This window comes from Manis javanica, chromosome 4 (genome assembly GCF_040802235.1).
Source record: "Manis javanica isolate MJ-LG chromosome 4, MJ_LKY, whole genome shotgun sequence".
NCBI classification, from domain to species: Eukaryota; Metazoa; Chordata; class Mammalia; order Pholidota; family Manidae; genus Manis; species Manis javanica.
In genome coordinates, this window is record NC_133159.1 from 113,837,376 (window position 1) to 113,860,037 (window position 22,662).

The following is a 22,662-nucleotide window of genomic DNA, read 5'->3' on the forward strand; positions in this document are numbered from 1 at the left end:
CTTTGAGTTGTTCTGAAAATGATCCAGTGTGTTGTATGGTTATTGGCTTTGAATTCCCTTAAAGTTGTTTAAAATGCCCTAAGTGTGTGGCAATTAACAGTAAGCTTGGGAAATTTTTAAACATTCAGTCTGATTACAGAGGGTTTTAGAAAACAAAGTAATAGGTCTATTTGTTCTTTCAGATATAATGAAATCTAAAAGCAATCCTGACTTCTTGAAGAAAGACAGATCCTGTGTCAGCCGGCAACTCAGAAACGTCAGATCCAAGGTGAGCCTGGTCTCCAGTCCTCAGGTGTGTGGGGCTCGAGGGCACTGGGGAGAGGAGCCCCACTCAAAGCCCACTGTGGGCCACAGCGGAGGGTCCCAGGGTCCCAGCGCTCACCCAGGCCCACAAGCCTACCTGCCGGACCAGTTCTGGTGGCTTTGAGCTTTGTGTGTCCTTCAGCAGCAGTTGAACCGCCTTCTGACAGTGACAGTTGAGGGGCTAGGCCTATGAGAGCAGGGCTGGGAGTGAGGTCCACCTTGGACCACCAAGGCCAGACTTCACCCCGGCCTCCTAGGTCAGCCTGCTCTCTTACGTATTGTTCTTCCCACGTCCTTAGTTTAATACTGACACTGCCAGCCTTCAAGAAAGGAAGCTGACTGTACCCCTTCCCCAGTTGTACTGGCAAATCCCCAGTGTGTGTCCCTGCCCCACTGCGTGCCTCTCCATGGGAAGTATGGGTGGAGGGGGTAGTGGTGAGCGTGTTGCATTGAGGATTTATTGTGTGTGTGTGTGTCTTATTTTTTGCTCTTTCCTCTGACAGTCCGTAATTGAGCAGGTCTCATGGGATAACTGAAACGAGCCCGCTTCCAGGTCCCATGTCATGTAGGTAAACCACCTCTTACCACCCACCCACCTGCCACCCTCAAGGGGGTGGCTACCTGCATGTACTGCTCACACCTCCAGAACAAACGCCTTGTTTTATTGCTACCTTGATTCATCCTGTTCCAGCACATACACAATCCAAGTGACATTTCTTTAACCTCCTCTCGGGAGTTTGCTGGCACTAGAACCTCTTAACAGAGTTGACCCCTTGCTGAGGGGAGTTCTCCTCCCAGCTCGGCAGGCCTGCCCACAGGCCAGCACCACAGGTGGGCACAGGCATGTGAGCCACTCCTGGCACTGGTCAGCACGCATGTGGGATGGTCCATGTGCCCCACATTCTCTAGGGAAGCCCCTCTTCCCTCTGTCAGGAGGCAGACTGCCAGGCAACCAGCAGCCATGGACAAACTGAGACCCCACTCCCCACCCAGGCTAACAGGCCAAGGAGGCAGGGCCCAGGGAGCTGATACCTCATGGTTGTAGCTTGGAGAAACACTCAGTGGAACAAGATGGCTACAAGTAATGGGAGCTAAATATTTACCTGAAGTGGGTCTTTTTTTTTTTTAACAAAACAGGAGCTCTCACTGGGTAACATGGGAAGCAGTGATACTAAGAAAGGAGGTGGGGCACTGACATGCTGGCTGAGAGCTGTCAGCCTGTTTGAAATGGACTTGCGGATGGTGGGTCCCGTGCCCAGACGCTCCCGGCATCCTCCACGGTGTCTCACCTGCTGGTCTGGCTCTGTCTCCTTCACTCGTGTGGACATTAGACACGGGAAGCATGCTGGCCTGGCCAGTCCCAGCAGGAAGGACACTGCTGGGGTATGGGGCCCTACAGCCTGGCTCCTTGGCCCATGGGCCCATGACTCACTCTCAGAGCCCCTGTGGCCTCGGCTAAGGGGCTTCAGCCCAGGGCCTGGGGGAAACAGGTTTGCTTTAGAAAGAACTTCAGGAGGATCCATCTGTTCTAAACCTAGTCAGTTTAGTTTTGCTTATTTTACTACAGTCCCAAGACACTTATAACCAAATATGGTTTAGGCTTGATTGAAAACTTAGTTTGGGCTTTTTCCATACACATGAAAGACATTCTGTTCAGTAGAAAGACTTGTTCTTTGGTTCAGTTTTCTGGGTGGCGGTTCTGCCTCCTTGCTGAGGCTGACCTGTGGCTGCCATAAGGTCACTGTTAGTTATGTGGCCTTCACTCATCCCTGTGAGTAGCAGGTGACAGAAGGCTTCCACCAGGATCTTTCTCAGGAAACCCTGCTGCAGGGCCCTCACCCTGTCATAATGGACTGCACAGGGCTTGCAAATCCCTGTGGGGGAGTGAAAATACACTGTCTCTGGACAGAAGGCCAGAAAACTGGTGAGAAGACTGTTATAAGGGCCTTTGCAGTGAGGCATGCTGGGAAACCTTTTCTGCTGGCAAGGATAGAGCTGGCACAAAGGGCAGAGGAAACTGCCAGGCACCCATGAGGGCCTGTCAAGGCCTCCAGGGATACCTCTGGTCCCAGGTCGGGACCCAGACAAGGGTAGAAAGAAGCCCAGGGACAGCATTTTCCCAGAGCAGTGTTGGAGTCCAGGTTTGGCCAAGTTCCAGCACAAGAAGAAAAGCCAGGTTCGGAGACCTCCTGCTAGCCTGAGTGGGACGACTGGAGCCTGCAGACGTCCACGAGGGCCAGGGCCGGGGCGCAGGCCGCTTCCCTGGCCGTGTGTCGAGACCCCCCCTGGAAAGAAGGGGAACAATGTTGCCCAGAAACTGAACCTGTTATTGGTGCTTTTTGATGAGGGACGTGATATGTACAGATTGATATTTTTTACATATGTTCTGGTGGTATATCCTGCCTCCCTCAAAAGGAGAGAAAGGCTCAGCACCTGTAAAAGTCAAAGCAAGTTCATTGCCTAAGAGCAGGATGGCTTCTAGAATTGAGACCAGTGACTCTTTCCCACAGGGTCCCCACAGAGGCCCTGCTGGTAGTCTGAGCATAGGGTAATGGAGGTGTTTGTTGGAGAGACCAGCCTGTGGGAAGAATGAGCCGTAAGGGAGCCAGCTGCACCCCAAGGGCCCTCCTCTGGGTGCAAGGGGTTGGTGGGGTTTGCTTCTGCCCTCACAGCTGGTGTGGGCAGCAGCGTGTGGCCTGGGTTGCCCCTCACTGCCCTGCTTGCCCTGCTCTCCAGCTGCCTGTCCCTGAGCACAACAGGAACTGTCATTCGAGGGCTTGTGACCATGCACAGGGGGACCACACCCAGAGATGGGTTGTTCACTGTCCCTTAGGTCTCTGCCCTCCCGTCGGGAAGTCCCCAGCTAGACAGCAGTGTGGCATGTAATGGGGCCTGCCTGTCTGTGAGCCGGGCACTTAGGTGCGGGACCTCCTGTTCCATGGCCACACGTTGCCCAGCACCTGTATGAGGTTGCCTGCCATGCAGACGAGAGCCCGTGACCTGAAGCATGTGGGAGAAGAGACCCGGGAGCATCTGGGGCAGTTGTGCAGTCGGGTGGGGATTACCCCCATCTTCCGACCTACTCGGGTGAGCTGCAGGTGACACTAACCAACTGCTTATGTGGAGGACTGTGTGGACCATGAGTTTCAAAGCAGTTAGCATTAGACTCCTCTCCTTTTAAAAAAATTCAACTCTCTATACATTTACACACATACAGCTGTGCAGTAGAAATAAAAACTATTCAGGTGGTGCTGGGGGCCCACCAGGGCCCACCCCTCTTCTCCGAGCCCCGCAGACCTGATGCTTAGAGGCCTCAGGCTGAGTGCGGGGTGCCAGAGCTGTAGCCTCTGGGCCGGGCTCTGGGGCCCACAGGGCCAGCGCGGTGCGGGTCCCCACATTCGTTTCACGGTGCTCCCATTGTTGGCTGAGACCAATGTGATGGCCTGGATGCTGCACCAGGGGCCGGCCCGTGTTTCCTGCCTCAGTGAGGCCTGTACCTCTGTCGGCTCCAGCACATGCAAGCTGGAGGAGCTGGCGAGTCTGAGCCTGGTGCTGGGACTTGCCATGCAGGTCAGGTGGCAGCTAAGGAACCAAGTCTAGAATCCACTCATCCCCAGACATCCCAGGCATGCTCTCAAGCAACGTTCCTCTTCTCATCCAGAAACTAAACCTTGGGAAAAGCTTCCAAGAGTAAAGTAGGAAATATTCTGCCCCTCAAAGTATTGTTCATCTCAGGGCACACAGATTTAAACTTTACCAAGGTCCCATACAAACAACCTGGAAATCTTGGTAAATATGTTGATATCTAATCATAGTGAATATCTAATAATAGTGAATCCAGCAGTTTCTGGTCAGGAAGTGCTGAGAGTGGGTCTGAGGGAAGCAGCCCAGAGGGCAGGGAGGTCAGCCCCAGCCTGCGTGTATTCTGCCAGCACAGCCCCCGGAGCTCTGGTCCTCCTGGGCGCAGACAGGACAGCTCACCTGGGAGGGCGTGGATGGCGGGTTTCCAGCTCTTGGCACAGCCTTTTTTCTGGCTCAGGGGATCTGATTGCTGCCTGTCTAAAGAGCTCTAAGCTCAGAGTTCAGCTTCTTATACACATGGTCTTGTTTCTCTGAATTTTTCCTTTTTCATCCAGATAACACCGTTTCCCAGGGGACGTCTCTGTCCTGAGCATGGCCCACTAATCTCCAGAGGGCCCCGTCCCCACCCCTCCCAGCCCCTTCCCGGCACCGCCCTCCCCTCCCCACCCCCCGCCTCTGCACCCTGCACTCGGGGCACCGGGCCTGGTGGTTAATGGTCTGTTCGTTTTTCTCCTGCTCTCGTGTCCACCCAGAGTCTGAAGGAAGGCCTGACCATACAAGAACGCTTGAAGCTCTTTGAATCCAGGGACTTGAAGAAAGACTAGCTGTATTCCCTTCAGCTTGAACACACACCCTGCCCAGCTTGCGCGGCACGACCCAAGCGCTGTGTTCTGTCTGTACCTTTCCTCTTCTTATTATTATTGTCATCATTAACTGTGGGTATGGATGCATGAGAGACTGATTTATGGGCTCACACCATTCCCTGCTGTGTTGATTATGACTTCCTATTTGTCTTTATCAAGGCTTTCTCCCATGGTTTCTAAAGTCAGCCAAGCAGCAGGGGCCTGGAGGGCGGCGTGCTCCGGGTGGTCTGTTCGTCCCCTCCCTGCTTTGGCCCACGCACTCACTGTCAGTATTAAGGCCCAGCAGCCTGGCGATAAGCTAGCTGTGTCCCTCTGAGCGCCGCATGGGGTCAGGGTCCCACAGCGCCAGCTCTGCTGCGCACCGGGTCGCCTGGAGCAGGAACAAGCCTTCAGGACAAGGTTCGGCCTGGATCACGGCACTGACAGGTCACTAGCCTGCAGAGGAGCAGGGCAAGGGGCATGGCTCACAACCTTGACTTGCACCTTCTGGCTTGGGAGGAGGAGAGCATTTTGTACTTGTTCCTCTAATGCAGCTTAGAACCACACCCCAGGTAATGGTGGTCAATCTTTCACAGCCTGGAAAATGTTGAAAGCAGCCATTCCTATTTTTGTTTGTTTTTTATTAAATCTTGCACAAAACCCCGGCCACTCTCATTCCTTCCTACAATCGCTCCTTTCTTGGTCACTAGTAACTGACCTGTTATAATTATTTGGATCATTGGCCTGGGGCTTCCAGGCTGTGGCTGCAGACAATGGTGGTCCTCGTGGGGAACCCTGTAGAGAAGACAGCCTTTCTAGAAAGACTGCATTGTTCTTGACAAGGCTGAGAGAAGACCCCTGTGTTAAGTCAGGAAGAAAGTCCAGAGGATGTCAGAATCAGGTGAAAGTTGCCACTGAGTGTTCTTAACTCTAATATCTGTAAACTCTGAAAGGCTCTTGTGCTGCATGGAGCAGCTGTGTTTTTCTAACAGTTTGAGTGAAACCATTGTACAGCCACAAAACACTCTGTGGCACTATTATTATAATACTAATAGTGAAAAATCTCTTAAATTGGGGTTTTTACTATGTCCGCATGAAAACATCATTCCTGCCAAGACAAGGAGTCTAAACAAGCCGCAGCCACATGGGAACTGGTTCTGTGCGGTTGGAGCAGGGTGAGGGATTAGAGAAAAGTGTCTGCAGGAGCTCCTTCTGGTGCCCTGCAGCTATTGGTCCTCCGACTTTATTTATCAGTCATGTTTTTGCTCTATGTTGATAAGCTTGAGTTAGTTTGGTAGGCTCTGGGTTGTGAATGCTTTGGGGGCAAAAACAGAAATCATCTTGCCCAGTTTTTACACCAAGTTAACGGACAAGGTCACCTGGGGGCAGTCCTGAGGGCAAGACAGAGGGGCCGGGAGTTGTGCTTAAGCCTTACCTGCATGCACTCTCTCCTCACTGTTGAGCCCTAACCCACACCTATTGCCCCCTGGTCAATACTCTTCCTTGTCTAAGGCAAGAGAATATCAGCTATCTTATTTTAATTCTTCTCAGACACTGCCCCCAACACCTTTGCAGAGGCAGCGTTTTTAGAAGGCCCTGGTTGTGCACTGCGCTCAGAAGGGAGGTACATGGAAAGAATGCCCAGGGCCCTGTGGGCCGCGCTGTCTGCATAGCGTCACCTGTGTGTCCTCAGTGCAGTGATAGGACGTCCACGGGCCTTGGTGGCCCTTGTCGCCTGGTCTGCACAGGCTGCCTGGGCATGGTTCCATGTTGTCCCTTCACCCCGTCTAGTGCCGTTGCCTCTGTGGCCCTCCTCCAGCCCTCCCGGGGGTTTCGGGGCAAGGTCGGTGCTCCCAGTTGAGACCCCATCTGCCTCTGGCCGAGCTGTGGGGGTGTGGTCCGCTGTGAGGAGAGCGCTGTGTTCACTGCATCACTTCCCAAGGTTAGGCCTCAGGAATCTGGGGAACAAGTGTGTTGAGGGCAGCCCTTGGGGGTGGAAGGCCTGCTCACCTCAGACAGCAGGACTCGCCCCCCTCCCTGGGGCTGGTTCAGCGTGGGGCTGCTAGGGATTGGACTGCAAATGCCAAGCCAGCTAAGACATGGGGGTGCCCTGTGCTTTGCTCCTGCATCCTCCCCAAAATGCCATAAGCCTACCTGGCATGGCTGTCACCACATAGTGACAACTACTGTCTGGCTCAGAACCAGGTCTGAACTGCCTGCTGAGTCCCATCTTCCAGCTGGAGTGAACAGCAGAACAAAGAGCGTCCCACCTACCTCCTCTGTGTGCAGTATGCAGGCATCCAAGCCCTCAGGGGGAAGTCTGGCCACTGAATTCCAGAGAGAAGGAGCAGGTGCGGAGGGGGAGCGGGTCTCTGGGTCAGCAGAGAAGGCTCCCTCGGGGGCTGCACTGCAGGCAGTGCCAAATGGGACACGGTGACCGGGAGCCCAGGGCATTCGCGCCACTCCTGGGTCGGGGTGCTAACGTGGGCCTGTTTCATGATCGCACCTAATTTCCTGTAGACATTTTACTACCTCATCTGGAGTCTGCTTGCTCCAAGTAGGCCATGGGAAAATGGGGAAAATTTGGGAAAAATAAATTGGACTTCGTTTGACAGTTTTTAAGATATGTGAAAATTACAGTGTGTGCTGCCTGTGCGTGCCCTTGTACACACATGGAGCAGCACTTTCTGCTGGTCACACTCCTTCCTGGACGTGTGGTCCAGGGCTGAGCAGGTTTGAAAGCTAGCAGTCCTGGCGGCCGGGGCTGTCTGCAGCCTCCCTGGCAGAGGTGACACGGCGGGCAGAGTGGAGTGTAGTGGCAGGCAGCACTCTGCCACTGAGACCTGAAGCTGTGCTTCGAGCACCACAGTGAGCCTGGGTTTGTGGGCAGACCTGAGGCTGCGTGGGTGACGCACCGCGCTGGGAACGGGAGGCTTTATCAAGAGCTGAGATTGGGCCCTTTGTGAGTCTGGCCCATGGAGAGGCAGAGAGCAGGAAGGCCTGGACTGTGGGGTCTTGGGCAGGCCAGAAATCTGCCTAGAAAGGAATTCTGGCAGATTAGGCCAAGAGACAAAATCGAGGGCCTAAAGACGTTTCTGTAGAGCTACTTAATACTGTTCATGTTGCCGCAGAGGTGGGTGGACACTGATTTCTGGCCTGAGAATAAGCATAATCTACCACTGCTGCCTGGCAGCCCCGTGAACAAAATTATTTTTGAGCTCGTCCTGAGGGGTCAGGGCAGCACAGTGCCTGCCCACCCTGCGGGGTCCGGAGACCACATACCTACTCTGTGACCCCTTCCCACCAGCCGTGGAGTCACTGAGGCTGCTCCAGCCGGGCACATTGTGCAGGCCCGCCGGGGCACTCCCTGCCCGGAGGCAGCAGGCGGCGTACTTCTTAGAAAAGCTCTCTTCGCTTCCGCACTTGCTGAGATTTCCCATGGATATGCGCTGCCAGGGCCTCTGGCCCCCCCCGGCAATGGTGCGGCCACGCTGCCAGGGGCGTGCCCCGCTCTTGGCTCAGGCACTCCTGCTTCTGCGGGACTCAAGGCTGCTTTCTGTTGGAGTGAAAGGGATGCAACCCATCAACATTCACTTTTCCTAAAATGAAAAGTTTCTTCCGCATTGCCCTAAAGAAGCTTGGAATTTAACACTTTCCGTTATAGACACAATTTCAAAAAACTACCAAATTCAGTGATCCCTTCATTACCAAGAAAGTGAGGAAATTTAAGTATTTTCAAAGTTTTGCAAAGGACAGGGAGGGGTGTAGTATCTGCTCAAAAGGAATGAGGAGCTGAAAGGAAACCACTTGACTCTTAGTCAGAGGCTTCTTTCTCCCCTCTGGAAAATTCCCATTTGGCCTCCCTCACCCTGAAGTCCCGGGCAGCGGAGCTGTCACAGGGCCTTCTGCTCGGTAGGAGCTTGCTTGGTAATGAGCAGGTTCTAACTGTTGCCGGAGCCCCACTCGGCTGAGCAGAGCGCTCTGCCTGCGGCAGTCACCCCTGCCCTTCATGAAGGGCCTGGGAAGAGCCTGTTCCTAAGGTTCCAGAGATGGGGGTCTTTGCACCCTGTTCTTACCTGTCTTCCATCGTATCTCTTTACCTGCTGTCATTCTTGAGAGAAAGGAGCCTCTCAATGCTGGTAACACAGTGCTTTTCAGTCCGACACGAGCCACTGGTCACTTTTCCACAAACATCACACTTGTACGTTTGCTGGTATACAAACTCATCCCTCTGACCTTCCCAGGTCACCAGATCCCTGGGGTGTGAGCTCAGACACCAGGCTTATAGCCCCGCGGGAGGTCGTCTTACCCACCAAGCCCTTCCCTGTCCTCAGCACCAAGGAGCAGGGCTGCGGGGCATGGCGCTTCCGCCACAGGCCATGCCCGGTCCGTCCGCACGCCCATCAGGTGCGTGTCCGCTGCACCAGGGAAGGTGTGTGTCTTCCTGCCTGTGTCAGACACTTCTGGCAAGACCATACTTCCCATGGCTGAAAACAAGCTTAGGATCAGCCTGAAGTGAAGCCTCGAAAAACCACTTCGGGTGGTTCTTTGACGACATGAATCCAGCTGGAAGGGAGCAATATCAGTTTCTCAAGCTTGTCTTCTAGGAAAGACTCATTCTTTTGCCTTTTTGAGAATGAGTCCCAAGTATTCTTGTTTCTCTGAGAAAGGAAGAGGTCTCCCTTCTCTGGAGCCTTTCGACAGAGTAGGAGCTCAGGGTGCCCCACACTACCCGCTGAGACAGGGACCCGCCTGCAGCCCTGTTCCTCAGTGTTCACACTGCACCTCCTGGAGATGAGCCCCTGGCATTCAGTGTGGCTTCTGATTTCTCTGTATTTAAAAGCAGTTGTTTATTTTCTTCAAAATAACCTGTATATTATTAAGAGCAAGCAGTGTAAATATTACTCAAGTTACTGCAGGGTTTTTTGTGACAAAGTTTCTGTGGGTTTAGAAAAATCTTCTATAGACATCCTTTTTTAAGATAGAACAGCTTTGGGTACAGCACAACCCCACTCAGTATTATAAGGAAAGGTTTTTCATGACTGATACATCTTTTTAAAAGCTTCGGTCATTTCACAGGTGGCTTTAAACACTACAATATCTAAAACAGGTCACCTTCACTGAAAGAATTCTGTAATTCTTGCTCTTGCTAGAGCCACTCGGAGCCCCCGAGGGAAGTCAGGGGAGTGAAGGTATGGTCGTTGGCATCTTGACCAGGTCCTTCCCGTAATAATTCACGATTTGCAGGCAGTCTCAGCACAGCGCTTGGCATCAGGGTCTAAATGGGTGACCTGTGACTGTACTGGGCAGGCTCCCTGCAGACTCACTAAGCACCTGCCTCTCCTCAGCTCTTGGGTCACTATGAAATAGCACGGAAGCCACAAAACCAGCAGCGCTGCTATTTACAGTGTGCTCCGTCAGTTTGCTAGGGAGACATTCAGTCACAAAATATGTGAGAATTGGAGTGTCCAGTAGTTGTCTTAAGATGGCCCAGGAGGACAGACACTGGGTTCTCATGCATGGAACACAGTGGCGGGGCCCTCCCAGGATGCTGCGTATGGCCTGCCACAGCCCCGCCCTTGCTCTCTTCCGCTTCACAACTAGTTGTATCACATTTCAGTTTTACTTTATCAAAAGCTATGAATAGATTATACAGAACACTAAATTCATTGCTCTGTCATGTTTATATCACAAAGCTTCAATTAAAATGGATTCTAGGATTTACCTTTAGTATTAACTTATTTACTGACTGTTAGGACTTAATACCAGCTAAGTGATAATTATTCATGTGGTTTTCCTAAGTAATAATCTTAAAACACAAAGTCTCTAAGCAGCTCCCCAACATAGTTCTTAATGATATTTCTGAAGACATGCCTTCTGTCAGAGGGAATGTCTCAGTTCAGCTACTAAAGGCAAAATGCACCGTGCCCAACTGCCGAAGGAGCTGAGCAGCGAACAGAATGAGGAACAGGTGGTTTTCCTGCTGTGACAAGTCTGGGAGGGATGGGCAGCAGTCACTCCCGCCTCCGCTGCTATCTCTGCAAGTGAGATGGGTGTTCAAAGAGCAGGCTTGTATAATTGCAGCTGGAGTTTAATTGACTAAGACTAAACGGTAGCGTTTACCAGACTACAAGGCCCTGCAGAGAAAGGGCCTTCAGAGCCCAGGTGACTCCCCAGCACGCCTCCCACTCCAGAGAGCCCCGGGCAGAGGCAGGTCCTGGGGCAGAGCCCACCTGGGGGCCACCGTCCGCCAGGCTGCTGGGCCCTGGAGAAGAGAGCCTGGTCAGCTAAACTCTCTTTTGACAGTTCAAGACTTTATGGTTTAGTTTGAGGCTTTTTTTTTAACAAGGTTTCTGAACAAACTGTTCGCTACAATTGAAATGTTACTTTGTCAAAATATTTATTCTTCTGTGTGGTGTACTAGATTCCCATGGATGTAGCTGATAATTTCTACTTTGTAAATATTTCCTAACTTTCCTAAACTATATCATAATAAACTATTTTTGCATTGCCCTTTGCATGCTGTGAATGAGGTTCAGTTTCATGGCAAGACAGACATATGCAAAAAATAATGCATTTAAGTCAAAAGTCAGGAACTGGTCAATGGCCTAAAGATTTATAATGGGAGTTTTTATTTTTATCTTTTATTTTTACTTTTTTTTTTTTAGTTTTGGATTATTGTCAGCATTTTGAATTCAGGAGCTTTCCCATAAACCTCGAGATTTAATATCCTCACACTCAGTTGCACACAGTATAAATATTTTTAGACCCAGAATCTAAGGTGATTGGCTCAGTTACAGAAACCTTCAGGGGACCAAAGGACAGTCAGAAATACTGATGAGAAGGAATCACAACTACTCATACCTGCCCCCTTCTTAATAGATTTATTACAGTAAAGTTTTACTTTTTGTTTAAAAAAGGGAAGCACATCTTACCTCAGGACCCCAACCACAACCCCAAATTTCACAAAATAATGCACCCTTACTAGGCTGTATCATATCTCCATTCCATTTAATTTTTTTAAAATTCTGGCTGTGACCCACTAAAAAGAAAATAAGAAAGAATTATTTCCAGTATTGCCTAACATTTGCAATAAAATAAGTGAAAATGACTGTAGAATCCAGACTTTTATTCAGGTAAACACAGGGAAAAGAAGTTTGACTTTACCTATTGGAAATCAATTTAGGAATTCATAAAACTTAGAAAAATAAAGATGAATGTGGACATAAAGGATAAAATACATATTTTCAGTATGCTATTCAGTTGTTCAAGGATGTTTTGATAATTTTGTGCCCATTAAAAAATGAGTCAAACATACACAGTTTTTGAACACTGGTATAGTGTAATGCTGTTCTAATAGCTTTAACACTTTTTTTTAATGCTGTCTGTACTTCTAAGAATCAGTTGGCATTTGGAAAGTCCAACACTCATGATAAAAACACTCAACAAACTAGGAATAGAGGAAATTTCCTCAACCTGATAAAAGGACATGAAAAACCCACAGTCAATGATATACTCAATGGTGAACAACTGAAGGCTTTCCCTCTAAGATCAGGAACAAGACAAGGTTGCCTGTTCTCACAATGTTTGTTCACTCTACTGGAGACTGTAGCCAGAGCAATTAGGCAAGGAAAAGGAAAGGCATCCATCTTGGAAGAAGTAAAACTATATTGCTGCAAGTTTAGTAAGACACAAGATTCATATTCAAAAATCAAAGTATTTCTATACACTAGTAAACAGCCTGAAACAACTCAAGAAAGCAATTCCGTTTGAGCTAACATCAAAAAAAATAAAATAATGGGAATAAATTAAGGGAAGCATAAGGCCTGTACACAAAAACAACAAAGCACTACAGGAAGGTGTAGATAAATGCAGAGGCAGCCTGTGGTCACAGATTGGAAAGTGTACTGTTAGGATGGCAACACGCCCCGACTTCCGCAGAAGTCAAATCACCTAACTCTAGATTCCTGTGAAAACTTGAGGAGACCCAGAATAGCCAAAACAACATTAGAAAAGAAGTTAGAGGACTCACTGGGTTTCAACACTTCACTAAAAAGCTTAAGTAGTCAAGCTAGTGTGGCACTGGCATAAAGGCTGACATATAAATCAGTGGAATAGAATTAAACACTTGCTTTTATTCTCAATTGATTTTTGACAAGGGTGCCAAGACCAGTGCAGACAGAATAATCTCTTCAAAAAATAGTGCTTGGATATCAAGCCATCCACATGCAAAACAATGAAGTCAGACCTCCCTACCTCCCACCATACACAAAAATTAATTCAAAATGGTTAATGCTTCATAGACCTAAAGAGCCAGGAGCATAAGACTCAAAAACACAGGAGCAAATCTGTGGCCCCAGGTTGGGCAATGGCTTCTTGGATGTTGACACTAAAACACAACAGAAGCATAAACAGGTAGATTGAGCTGCAAACAACACCATCAGAAAGGAAAAGGCTACCCAAGAGTGGGAGAAAACATTTGCAAATCCCATTTCTGATAAGGGATTTGTATCTAGAATATACAAAGAAATCTTATAGCAACCCAAACCCAGTGAAAAAATTGGCAAAGGATTTGAATGAACATTTCTCCATAGACAATTTATTAAGTATACTGTCATGTGTATGAAAAGATGCTCATTAGTCTTCAGGAAGGTGCAAGTCAAAGCCACGATGAGATACCACCTCACACCCAACTGGCTGGTATAACTAGAAAGTCAGGTGATGCTGTTCGTTGGCAAGGATGTGGAGAAAAAGGAATCTCATACACTACTGGTGCACTTTGGAGAACAGTCTGGTGGCTTTGCAAATAAAGTTATATGACCCAGCAATCCACTCTTAGGTACACACTTCAGAGAAATGAGAGCATATGTTCACAGAAATTTGTATGGGAATGTTTACAGCATCATTATTTGTAAGAGTCAAAAGGTGCAAACAGCCCAATGTCCATCAAGTGACGAATGGGTAAACAAGCTGGGGACATCCCCCCAGAGGAGTCCTGTTTAGCTGTAAGACGTAAGACGCTGACAGTTGCTACAATGTGGATGGACCTTGAAGACATGTGAAGTGAGAGAAGGTGGGTATGGCGCCCCCCTACTGCAGGATTCTGTTTCTATGAGACGTGCACAGCACGTGACTCCGTGGGGACAGGAAGTACACCAGCAGCTACCAGGGCTGGTGGGGGCCCTCTGCACAGGGTCTTCCTTGGGTGAAGAAAATGCTCTGGAATCAGATAGAGATGCTAGTTGCACAATTCTGTTAGCACTCTAAAAACCAGTGAAATTGCATCTTTTAAAAGGGTGAATTTTATGATACATGTATCTTGGTGAAGTGTTAAAAAGTAATCAGGAGACGGATTAAAGATGGCAGTGTGAGAGGAGAGACAGAGGCTTCCTCCTAAAACTGGATACAATTATAAAATGTAGTTGGTGCAACTAATCCTGAGAGAGCAACAGGAAAGAGGACGGCGTCAGACTGCATACACCTGGAGAAAAGAGCAGACCTCACCGAACAGGGTAACGTACCAGAGTTGTGGCTCTGCGGGACCCGAGCCCCTCGCCCACCCCAGCTCACTGGCGGGAGGAAGAGAAACGGAGCAGGGAGGGAGTGGAAGGCTTGGGACTGCTGAATACCTAGCTCCGGAGATCTGCGCTGGGAGCACAAACCTACATTTCATGGTGCTTTCATGAGACTCACATGACTATCAGGTTGGAAAGTTAACACAGCAGAGTTCCTGGGGAGACTGGGATTCTGGCCGCTTGTGGAAAGCAGGGATCCATATCCGGCTGCTCTGGGACAAAAACTTATACATGTCTGCTCGGCCCACTGGTTCAGGCAGTGGAGACAGGCACAGCAGCTGGGAGGCGGGGAACAGCTCTTTCCTCTCCCCAGGCACCACTACCGCTCCCCTGCAACCCCCAACATTGCTTCAGGGGCTGAGCAGCTCCAGAATAGAGCTTCTGGACACTAGAGGGCGCCAAACACAAACATGAAACGCCAAAGGAAACTTGTCCAGAGTAAAATTATTAATACAACTCCCAAGATTTAAATGATATGGACCTCGTGACTCTTCCTGAAAGGGAGATCAGAATAAAAATCATCAGCATTCTAATGAAGGTATGGAAAGACATCCAAGAACTCAGGAATGAATTCAGGTTGGAGATCCAATCGTTGAAGAGCATGATGGAGGGTACTAAAAGCAGGTTGGATACGGTGGAGGAGACAATAAATGAAATAGAAACTAGAGAAGACGAATACAAAGAAGCTGAGGCACAGAGAGAAAAAAGGATCTCTAAGAATGAAAGAACATTGAGAGAACCGTGTGACCAATCCAGCGGACCAATATTCAGATTATAAAGATACCAGAAGAAGAGAGAGAGAGAAAGGGATAGAAAGTGTCTTTGAGGGGGTAGTTGCTGAAAACTTCCCCAATCTGGGAAAGGAGATAGTCTCTCAGGCCATGGAGATCCACAGATCTCCCAACACATGGGACCCAAAGAAGGCAACAGCAAGACACATAGTACTTAAAATGGGAAAGATCAAGGATAAGGACAGACTGTTAAAAGAAGCCAGAGGCAGAAATAAGATCACATACAAAGGAAAGCCCATCAGGCTAACATCAGACTTCTCAGCAGAAACCTTACAGGCCACAAGGGAGTGGCATGAGGTATTTAATGCCATGAACCAGAAGGGCTTGGAACCAAGATTACTTTATCCAGTGAAATTATCATTTAAACTTGAAGGAGGGATTAAACAATTTCCAGATAAGCAAAAGCTGAGAGAATTTACTTCCCACAAACCATCTCTACAGTCTATTTTGGAGGGACTGCTATAGATCGAAGTATTCCTAAGGTTCAATAGCTGTCACCACAGGTAATAAAACCACAGTAAAGAAAGTAGAACAGCTAATTACTAGGAAAATGCAATATTAAATTAACTATCCCCAAAGTCAATCAAAGGATAGACAAAAAGTACAGAATTTGATACCTAATATATAAAGAATAAAGGAGGAAGAAAAAGAAGGAGAAATAGAAAAGAACCTTTAGATTATGTTTGTAACAGCATATTAAGTGCTTAAGTTAGACACTTAGATATTAAGGAAAGTAACGTGGAACCTCTGGTAACCACGAATCTAAAGCCTGAAATGGCAATAAGTACATACCTACTGATAATCACCCTAAATGTAAATGGACTGAATGCACCAATCAAAAGACACAGAGTTGCTGAATGGATGAAAAAACAAGACCCATCTATATGCTGCTTACAAGAGACTCACCACAAACCCAAAGACATGCACAGACTAAAAGTCAAGGGATGGAAAAAGATAATTCATGCAAACAATAGGGACAAAAAAGCAGGTGTTGCAGTACTAGCATCAGATAAAATAGACTTCAAACAAAGAAAGTAACAAGTGATAAAAACACATTACATAATGGTAAAGGGCTCAGTCAAACAAGAGGATATAACCATTATAAATATATATGTACCCAACACAGCAGCACCAGCATATGTGAAACAAATACTAACAGAACTAAAGGAGGAAATAGAATGCAATGCATTCATTTTGGGAGACTTCAACACACCATTCACTTCAAAGGACAGATCCACCAGACAGAAAATAAGTAAGGACACAGAGGCACTGAACAACACACTAGAACAGATGGACCTAATAGACATCTATAGAACTCTACACCCAAAAGCAACAGGATATACATTCTTCTCAAATGTACATGGAACATTCTCCAGAATGGACCACATACTAGGCCACAAAAAGAGCCTCAGTAAATTCAAAAAGATTGAAATTCTACCAACTAACTTTTCAGACCACAAAGGTATAAAACTAGAAATAAATTGTACAAAGAGAGCAAAAAGACTCACAAACACATGGAGGCTTAACAACATGCTCCTAAATAGTCAATGGATCAACAACCAAATTAAAATGGAGATCCAGCAATATATGGAAATAAACGACTACAACAACACAAAGCCCCAACTACTGTGGGATACAGCAAAAGCAGTCTTAACAGGAAAGTATATAGCAATCCAGGCATATTTAAAGAAGGAAGAACAAACCCAAATGAATAGTCTAACATCACAATTATCGAAATTGGAAAAAGAAGAACAAATGAGGCCTAAAGTCAGCAGAAGGAGGGACATAATAAAGATCAGAGAAGAAATAAATAAAATTGAGAAGAATAAAACAATAGAAAAAATCAATGAAACCAAGAGCTAGTTCTTTGAGAAAATAAACAAAATAAATAAGCCTCTAGGAAGACTTATTAAGAGAGAAAGAGAATCAACACACATCAACAGAATCAGAAACAAGAAAGGAAACATCACAACAGGCCCCACAGAAATACAAAGAATTATTAGAGACTACTACGAAAACCTATACGCTAACAAGCAAGAAAACCTAGAAGAAATGGACAACTTCCTAGAAAAATACAACCTTCCAAGACTAACCAAGGAAGAAACACAAAATCTAAACAAACCAATTACCAGCAAAGAAATTGAAGCGGTAATCAAAAAACTACCCAAGAACAAAACCCCCGGGCCAGATGGATTTAACTCGGAATTTTATCAGACATACAGAGAAGATATGATAACCATTCTCCTTAAAGTTTTCCAAAAAATAGAAGTGGAGGGAATACTTCCAAACTCATTCTATGAAGCCAACATCACCCTAATACCAAAACCAGGCAAAGACCCCACCAAAAAAGAAAATTACAGACCAATATCCCTGATGAACATACATGCAAAAATACTCAACAAAATATTAGCAAACCGACTTCAAAAATATATCAAAAGGATCATACACCACAACCAAGTGGGATTCATCCCAGGAATGCAAGGATGGTACAACATTCGAAAATCCATCAACATCATCCACATCAGCAAAAAGAAGGACAAAAACCACATGATCATCTCCATAGATGCTGAAAAAGCATTTGACAAAGTTCAACATCCATACATGATAAAAACTCTCAACAAAATGGGTATAGAGGGCAACTACCTCAACATAATAAAGGCCATATATGATAAACCCACAGCCAACATCATACTGAACAGCGAGAGGCTGAAAGCTTTTCCTCTGAGATCAGGAACAAGACAGAGATGCCCACTCTCCCCACTGTTATTCAACATAGTACTGGAGGTCCTAGCCACAGCAATCAGACAAAACAAAGAAATACAAGGAATCCAGATTGGTAAAGAAGAAGTTAAACTGTCACTGTTTGCAGATGACATGATACTGTACATAAAAAAACCTAAAGATTCCACTCCAAAACTACTAGAACTGATACTGGAATACAGCAAAGTAGCAGGATACAAAATTAACACACAGAAATCTGTGGCTTTCCTATACACTAACAATGAACTAATAATAGGAAGAGAAATCAGGAAAACAATTTCATTCACAATAGCATCAAAAAGAATAAAATACCTAGGAATAAACCTAACCAAGGAAGTGAAAGACCTATACCCTGAAAACTACAAGACACTTAAGAGGAATTAGAGAGGACATTAACAAATGGAAATTCATCCCATGCTCCTGGCTAGGAAGAATTAATATTGTCAAAATGGCCATCCTGCCCAAAGCAATATACAGATTCAATGCAATCCCTATCACATTACCAACAGCATTCTTCAATGAATTGGAATTGTTCAAAAATTCATATGGAACCACCAAAGACCCCGAATAGCCAAAGCAATCCTGAGAAGGAAGAATAAAGTGGGGGGATCTCACTCTCCAACTTCAAGCTCTACTACAAAGCCACACTAATCAAGACAATTTGGTACTGGCACAAGAACAGAGCCACAGACCAGTGGAACAGAATAGAGACTCCAAACATTAACCCAAACATATATGGCCAATTAATATACGATAAAGGAGCCATGGAGTACAGTGGGGAAATGACAGTCTCTTCAACAGATGGTGCTGGCAAAACTGGACAGCTATATGTAAGAGAATGAAACTGGATCACTGTCTAACCCCATACACAAAAGTAAATTTGAAGTGGATCAAAGAACTGAATGTAAGTCATGAAACCATAAAACTCTTAGAAAAAAACATAGGCAAAAATCTCATGGACATAAACATGAGTGACTTCTTCATGAACATATCTCCCCGGGCAATGGAAACAAAAGCAAAAATGAACAAATGGGACTATATCAAGCTGAAAAGCTTCTGTAGAGCAAAGGACTCCATCAATAGAACAAAAAGGTACCCTACGGCATGGGAAAATATATTCATAAATGACAGACCCAATAAATGGTTGACATCCAAAATACATAAAGAGCTCACGCACTTCAACAAACAAAAAGCAAATAATCCAATTAAAAAATGGGCAGAGGAGAATAGACAGTTTTCTAAAGAAGAAATTCAGATGGCCAACAGACGCATGAAAAGATGCTCCACATCGCTTGTCATCAGAGAAATGAAAATTAAAACCACACTGAGGTATCACCTCACACTAGTAAGGATCGCCATCATCGAAAAGACAAACAAAGACAAACAACAAATGTTGGCGAGGTTGTGGAGAAAGGGGAATCCTCCTACACTGCTGGTGGGAATGTAAATTAGGTCGACCACTGTGGAAAGCAGTATGGAGGTTCCTCAGAATGCTCAAAATAGACATACCATTTGATCCAGGAATTCCACTTCTAGGAATTTACCCTAAGAATGCAGCACTCCAGTTTGAAAAAGACAGATGCACCCCTATGTTTATTGCTGAACTATTTACAATAGCCAAGATATGAAAGCAACCTAAATGTCCATCAATAGATGAATGGATAAAGAAGATGTGGTACATATACACAATGAAATATTACTCAGCCATAAGAAGAAAACAAATCCTACCATTTGCAACATGATTGGAGCTAGAGCATATTATGCTCAGTGAAATAAGCCACCCAGAGAAAGACAAGTACCAAATGATTTCACTTATATGTGGAGTGTAAGAACAAAGGAAAACTGAAGGAACAAAACAGCAGCAAAATCACAGAACCCAAGAATGGCCTAACAGTTACCAAAGAGACAGGGACTGGGGAAGTTGGGTGGGAAGGGAGGGATAAGGGTGGGAAAAAGAAAGGAAGCATTGTGATTAGCATGTATAGTATGTGGGGGGGGGGGGCACGGGGAGGGCTGTGCAACACAGAGAAGACCAGTAGTGATTCTACAGCATCTTACTACGCTGATGGACAGTGACCGTGAAGGGGTATGTGGGGGGTACGTGATAAAGGGGGGAGCCTAGTAAACATAATGTTCTTCATGTAATTGTAGATTATGATACCAAAATAAAATAAAAATAAAAGTAAAATAAAACCATGAATATTCTGTAAGGGAAAAATAAACCTTACCAAGGAAGTGAAAGACCTACACACTGAAAACTATAAGACACTCTTAAGAGAAATTAAAGAGGACACTAACAGATGGAAACTCATCCCATGCTCATGGTTAGGAAGAATTAATATCGTCACAATGGCCATCCTGCCCAAAGCAATATACAGATTTGATGCAATCCCTATTAAATTACCAACAACATTCTTCAACGAAATAATAGTTCAAAAATTCATATGGAAACACCAAAGACCCTGAATAGCCAAAGCAATCCTGAGAAGGAAGAATAAAGTGGGGGTGATCACGCTCCCCAACTTCATGCTCTACTACAAAGCCACAGTAATCAAGACAATTTGGTACTGGCACAAGAACAGAGCCACAGACCAGTGGAACAGAATAGAGACCCCAGATATTAACCCAAACATATATGGTCAATTAATATATGATAAAGGAGCCATGGACATACAATGGGGAAATGACAGTCTCTTCAACAGATGGTGCTGGCAAAACTGGACAGCTACATGTAAGAGAATGAAACTGGATCACTGTCTAACCCCATACAGAAAAGTAAATTGAAATGGATCAAAGACCTGAATGTAAGTCATGAAACCATAAAACTCTTAGAAAAAAACATAGGCAAAAATCTCTTGGACATAAACATGACCGACTTCTTCATGAACATATCTCCCCGGGCAAGGGAAACAAAAGCAAAAATGAACAAGTGGGACTACATCAAGCTGAAAAGCTTCTGTCCATCAAAGGACACCATCAATAGAACAAAAAGGTGCCCTACAGTATGGGAGAATATATTCATAAATGATAGATCCGATAAAGGATTGGTATCCAAAATACATAAAGAGCTCAGGTACCTCAACAAACAAAAGCAAATAAACCAATTAGAAAATGGGCAGAGGAGCTGAACAGACAGTTCTCCAAAGAAGAAATTCAGATGGCCAGCAGACACATGAAAAGATGCTCCACATCGCTTGTCATCAGAGAAATGCAAATTAAAACCACAATGAGATATCATCTCACACCGGTAAGGATGGCCACCATCCTAAAGACAAACAACAAATGTTGGCAAGGTTGTGGAGAAAGGGGAACCCTCCTACACTGCTGGTGGGAATGCAAATTAGTTCAACCATTGTGAAAAGCAGTATGGAGGTTCCTCAAAATGCTTAAAATAGAAATACCATTTGACCCAGGAATTCTACTTCTAGGAATTTACCCTAAGAATGCAGCAGCCCAGTTTGAAAAAGACAGATGCACCCCTATGTTTATCACAGCACTATTTACAGTAGCTAAAAAATGGAAGCAACCTAAGTGTCCATCAATAGATGAATGGATAAAGAAGATGTGGTATATATACACGTTGGAATATTATTCAGCCATAAGAAGAAAACACATCCTACCATTTGCAACAACATGGATGGAGCTAGAGGGTATTATGCTCAGCGAAATAAGCCAGGCGGAGAAAGACAAGTTCTAAATGATTTCACTCATATGTGGTGTATAAGAACAAAGAAAAACTGAAGGAACAAAACAGCAGCAGAATCACAGAACCCAAGAATGGACTAACAGTTACCTAAGGGAAAGGGACTGGGGAGAATGGGTGGGAAGGGAGGGAGAAGGGGGGGGAATGGGGGCCTTACGATTAGCATGTATAGTATGTGGGGAGCATGGGGAGGGCTGTGCAATACAGAGAAGACAAATAGTTAGTCTACAGCATCTTACTACGCTTATGGACAGTGACTATAATGGGGTTTGTTGGGGGGGACTTGGTGAAGGGGGGAGTCTAGTAACCATAATGTTCTTCATGTAATTGTAAATTAATGATAATAAAATGAAAAAAATTCAAAAATAAAATCATTAAACAATGAATAAAAAAAGGGACATTTCAGCATTAAAAAAGAAAAGTAATTAGCTGCTTTAAAAACCAATTTGACAGGACCAATATAGTGATTTACAAAAACCCCATAGTTGCACTGGTTCATTTAAGCTTTACTGGCCTGTCTGATAGCTGGGGGCAGGTTGTTAAGGCCACACACACACACACACACACACAGCAACTGTTTTTTGAATCACAAGTGTTGACAGACGTAAAATATTTTAAACTTAATTGTGCCAATGTTTAATCAACCATGCACATCAAATTTGTTAAACTGTATTACTGCTCCATAGTTAAAGTGACAACCTTGAACCAAAACCAGGAGGCGGATGGCGCCTGGTGGGTGGGCAGGTGTAGTGACAGGAGAGGCTACCTAGACTCCTCCCGTGAGGCAAACCGCCCAGCCTCCTGGAGGAACTGACTTCAGGAGTTCTGAGGAGCAACAACAGGACCGTGGCAGAGAGCAGCTTCCAGTAACACACTACCCAGGCCCCTTCTGGCCTTCCCTTCTGTGCTCACGCCATGTCTCGGGTCACCTGCCTGAGGGACGGCAGCAGACAGGGCTCCAGGGGCCGCCTCAGCACGCCCACCCTGTGCTGGACCAGCCCCCAAGGAGCTGTGCTCAGGCAGACACACTCGGCCCAAAGTAGCTTTGGAATCGACTCGAGGTCAGGTGCTTAGTTCATGTGCTCTCAGAGACTCTGAAGCCTGGG

The 22,662-nt window shown here is 46.1% G+C and overlaps 1 protein-coding gene across 14 annotated transcripts in view; it reads left to right on the forward strand.

Annotated features, from left to right (window-relative positions):
• MPRIP (myosin phosphatase Rho interacting protein) overlaps positions 1 to 11,245 on the forward strand; it is a 160,328-nt gene extending 149,083 nt beyond the window's left edge. For 10 of the 14 annotated variants that reach the window (XM_037019523.2, XM_037019525.2, XM_073234691.1 and 7 more), the window contains 2 exons: positions 183 to 268; positions 4,638 to 11,245. In XM_037019523.2, the coding sequence (XP_036875418.2) occupies positions 183 to 268; positions 4,638 to 4,709 (158 nt within the window). In that variant the 3' untranslated portion in view covers positions 4,710 to 11,245. Of the gene's footprint in view, positions 1 to 182; positions 269 to 806; positions 873 to 4,637 lie in introns of all 14 variants that reach the window. The other 4 variants (XM_037019524.2, XM_073234692.1, XM_037019533.2 and 1 more) reach the window with 2 other exon arrangements.
• The last annotated feature ends 11,417 nt before the right edge of the window (positions 11,246 to 22,662 follow it).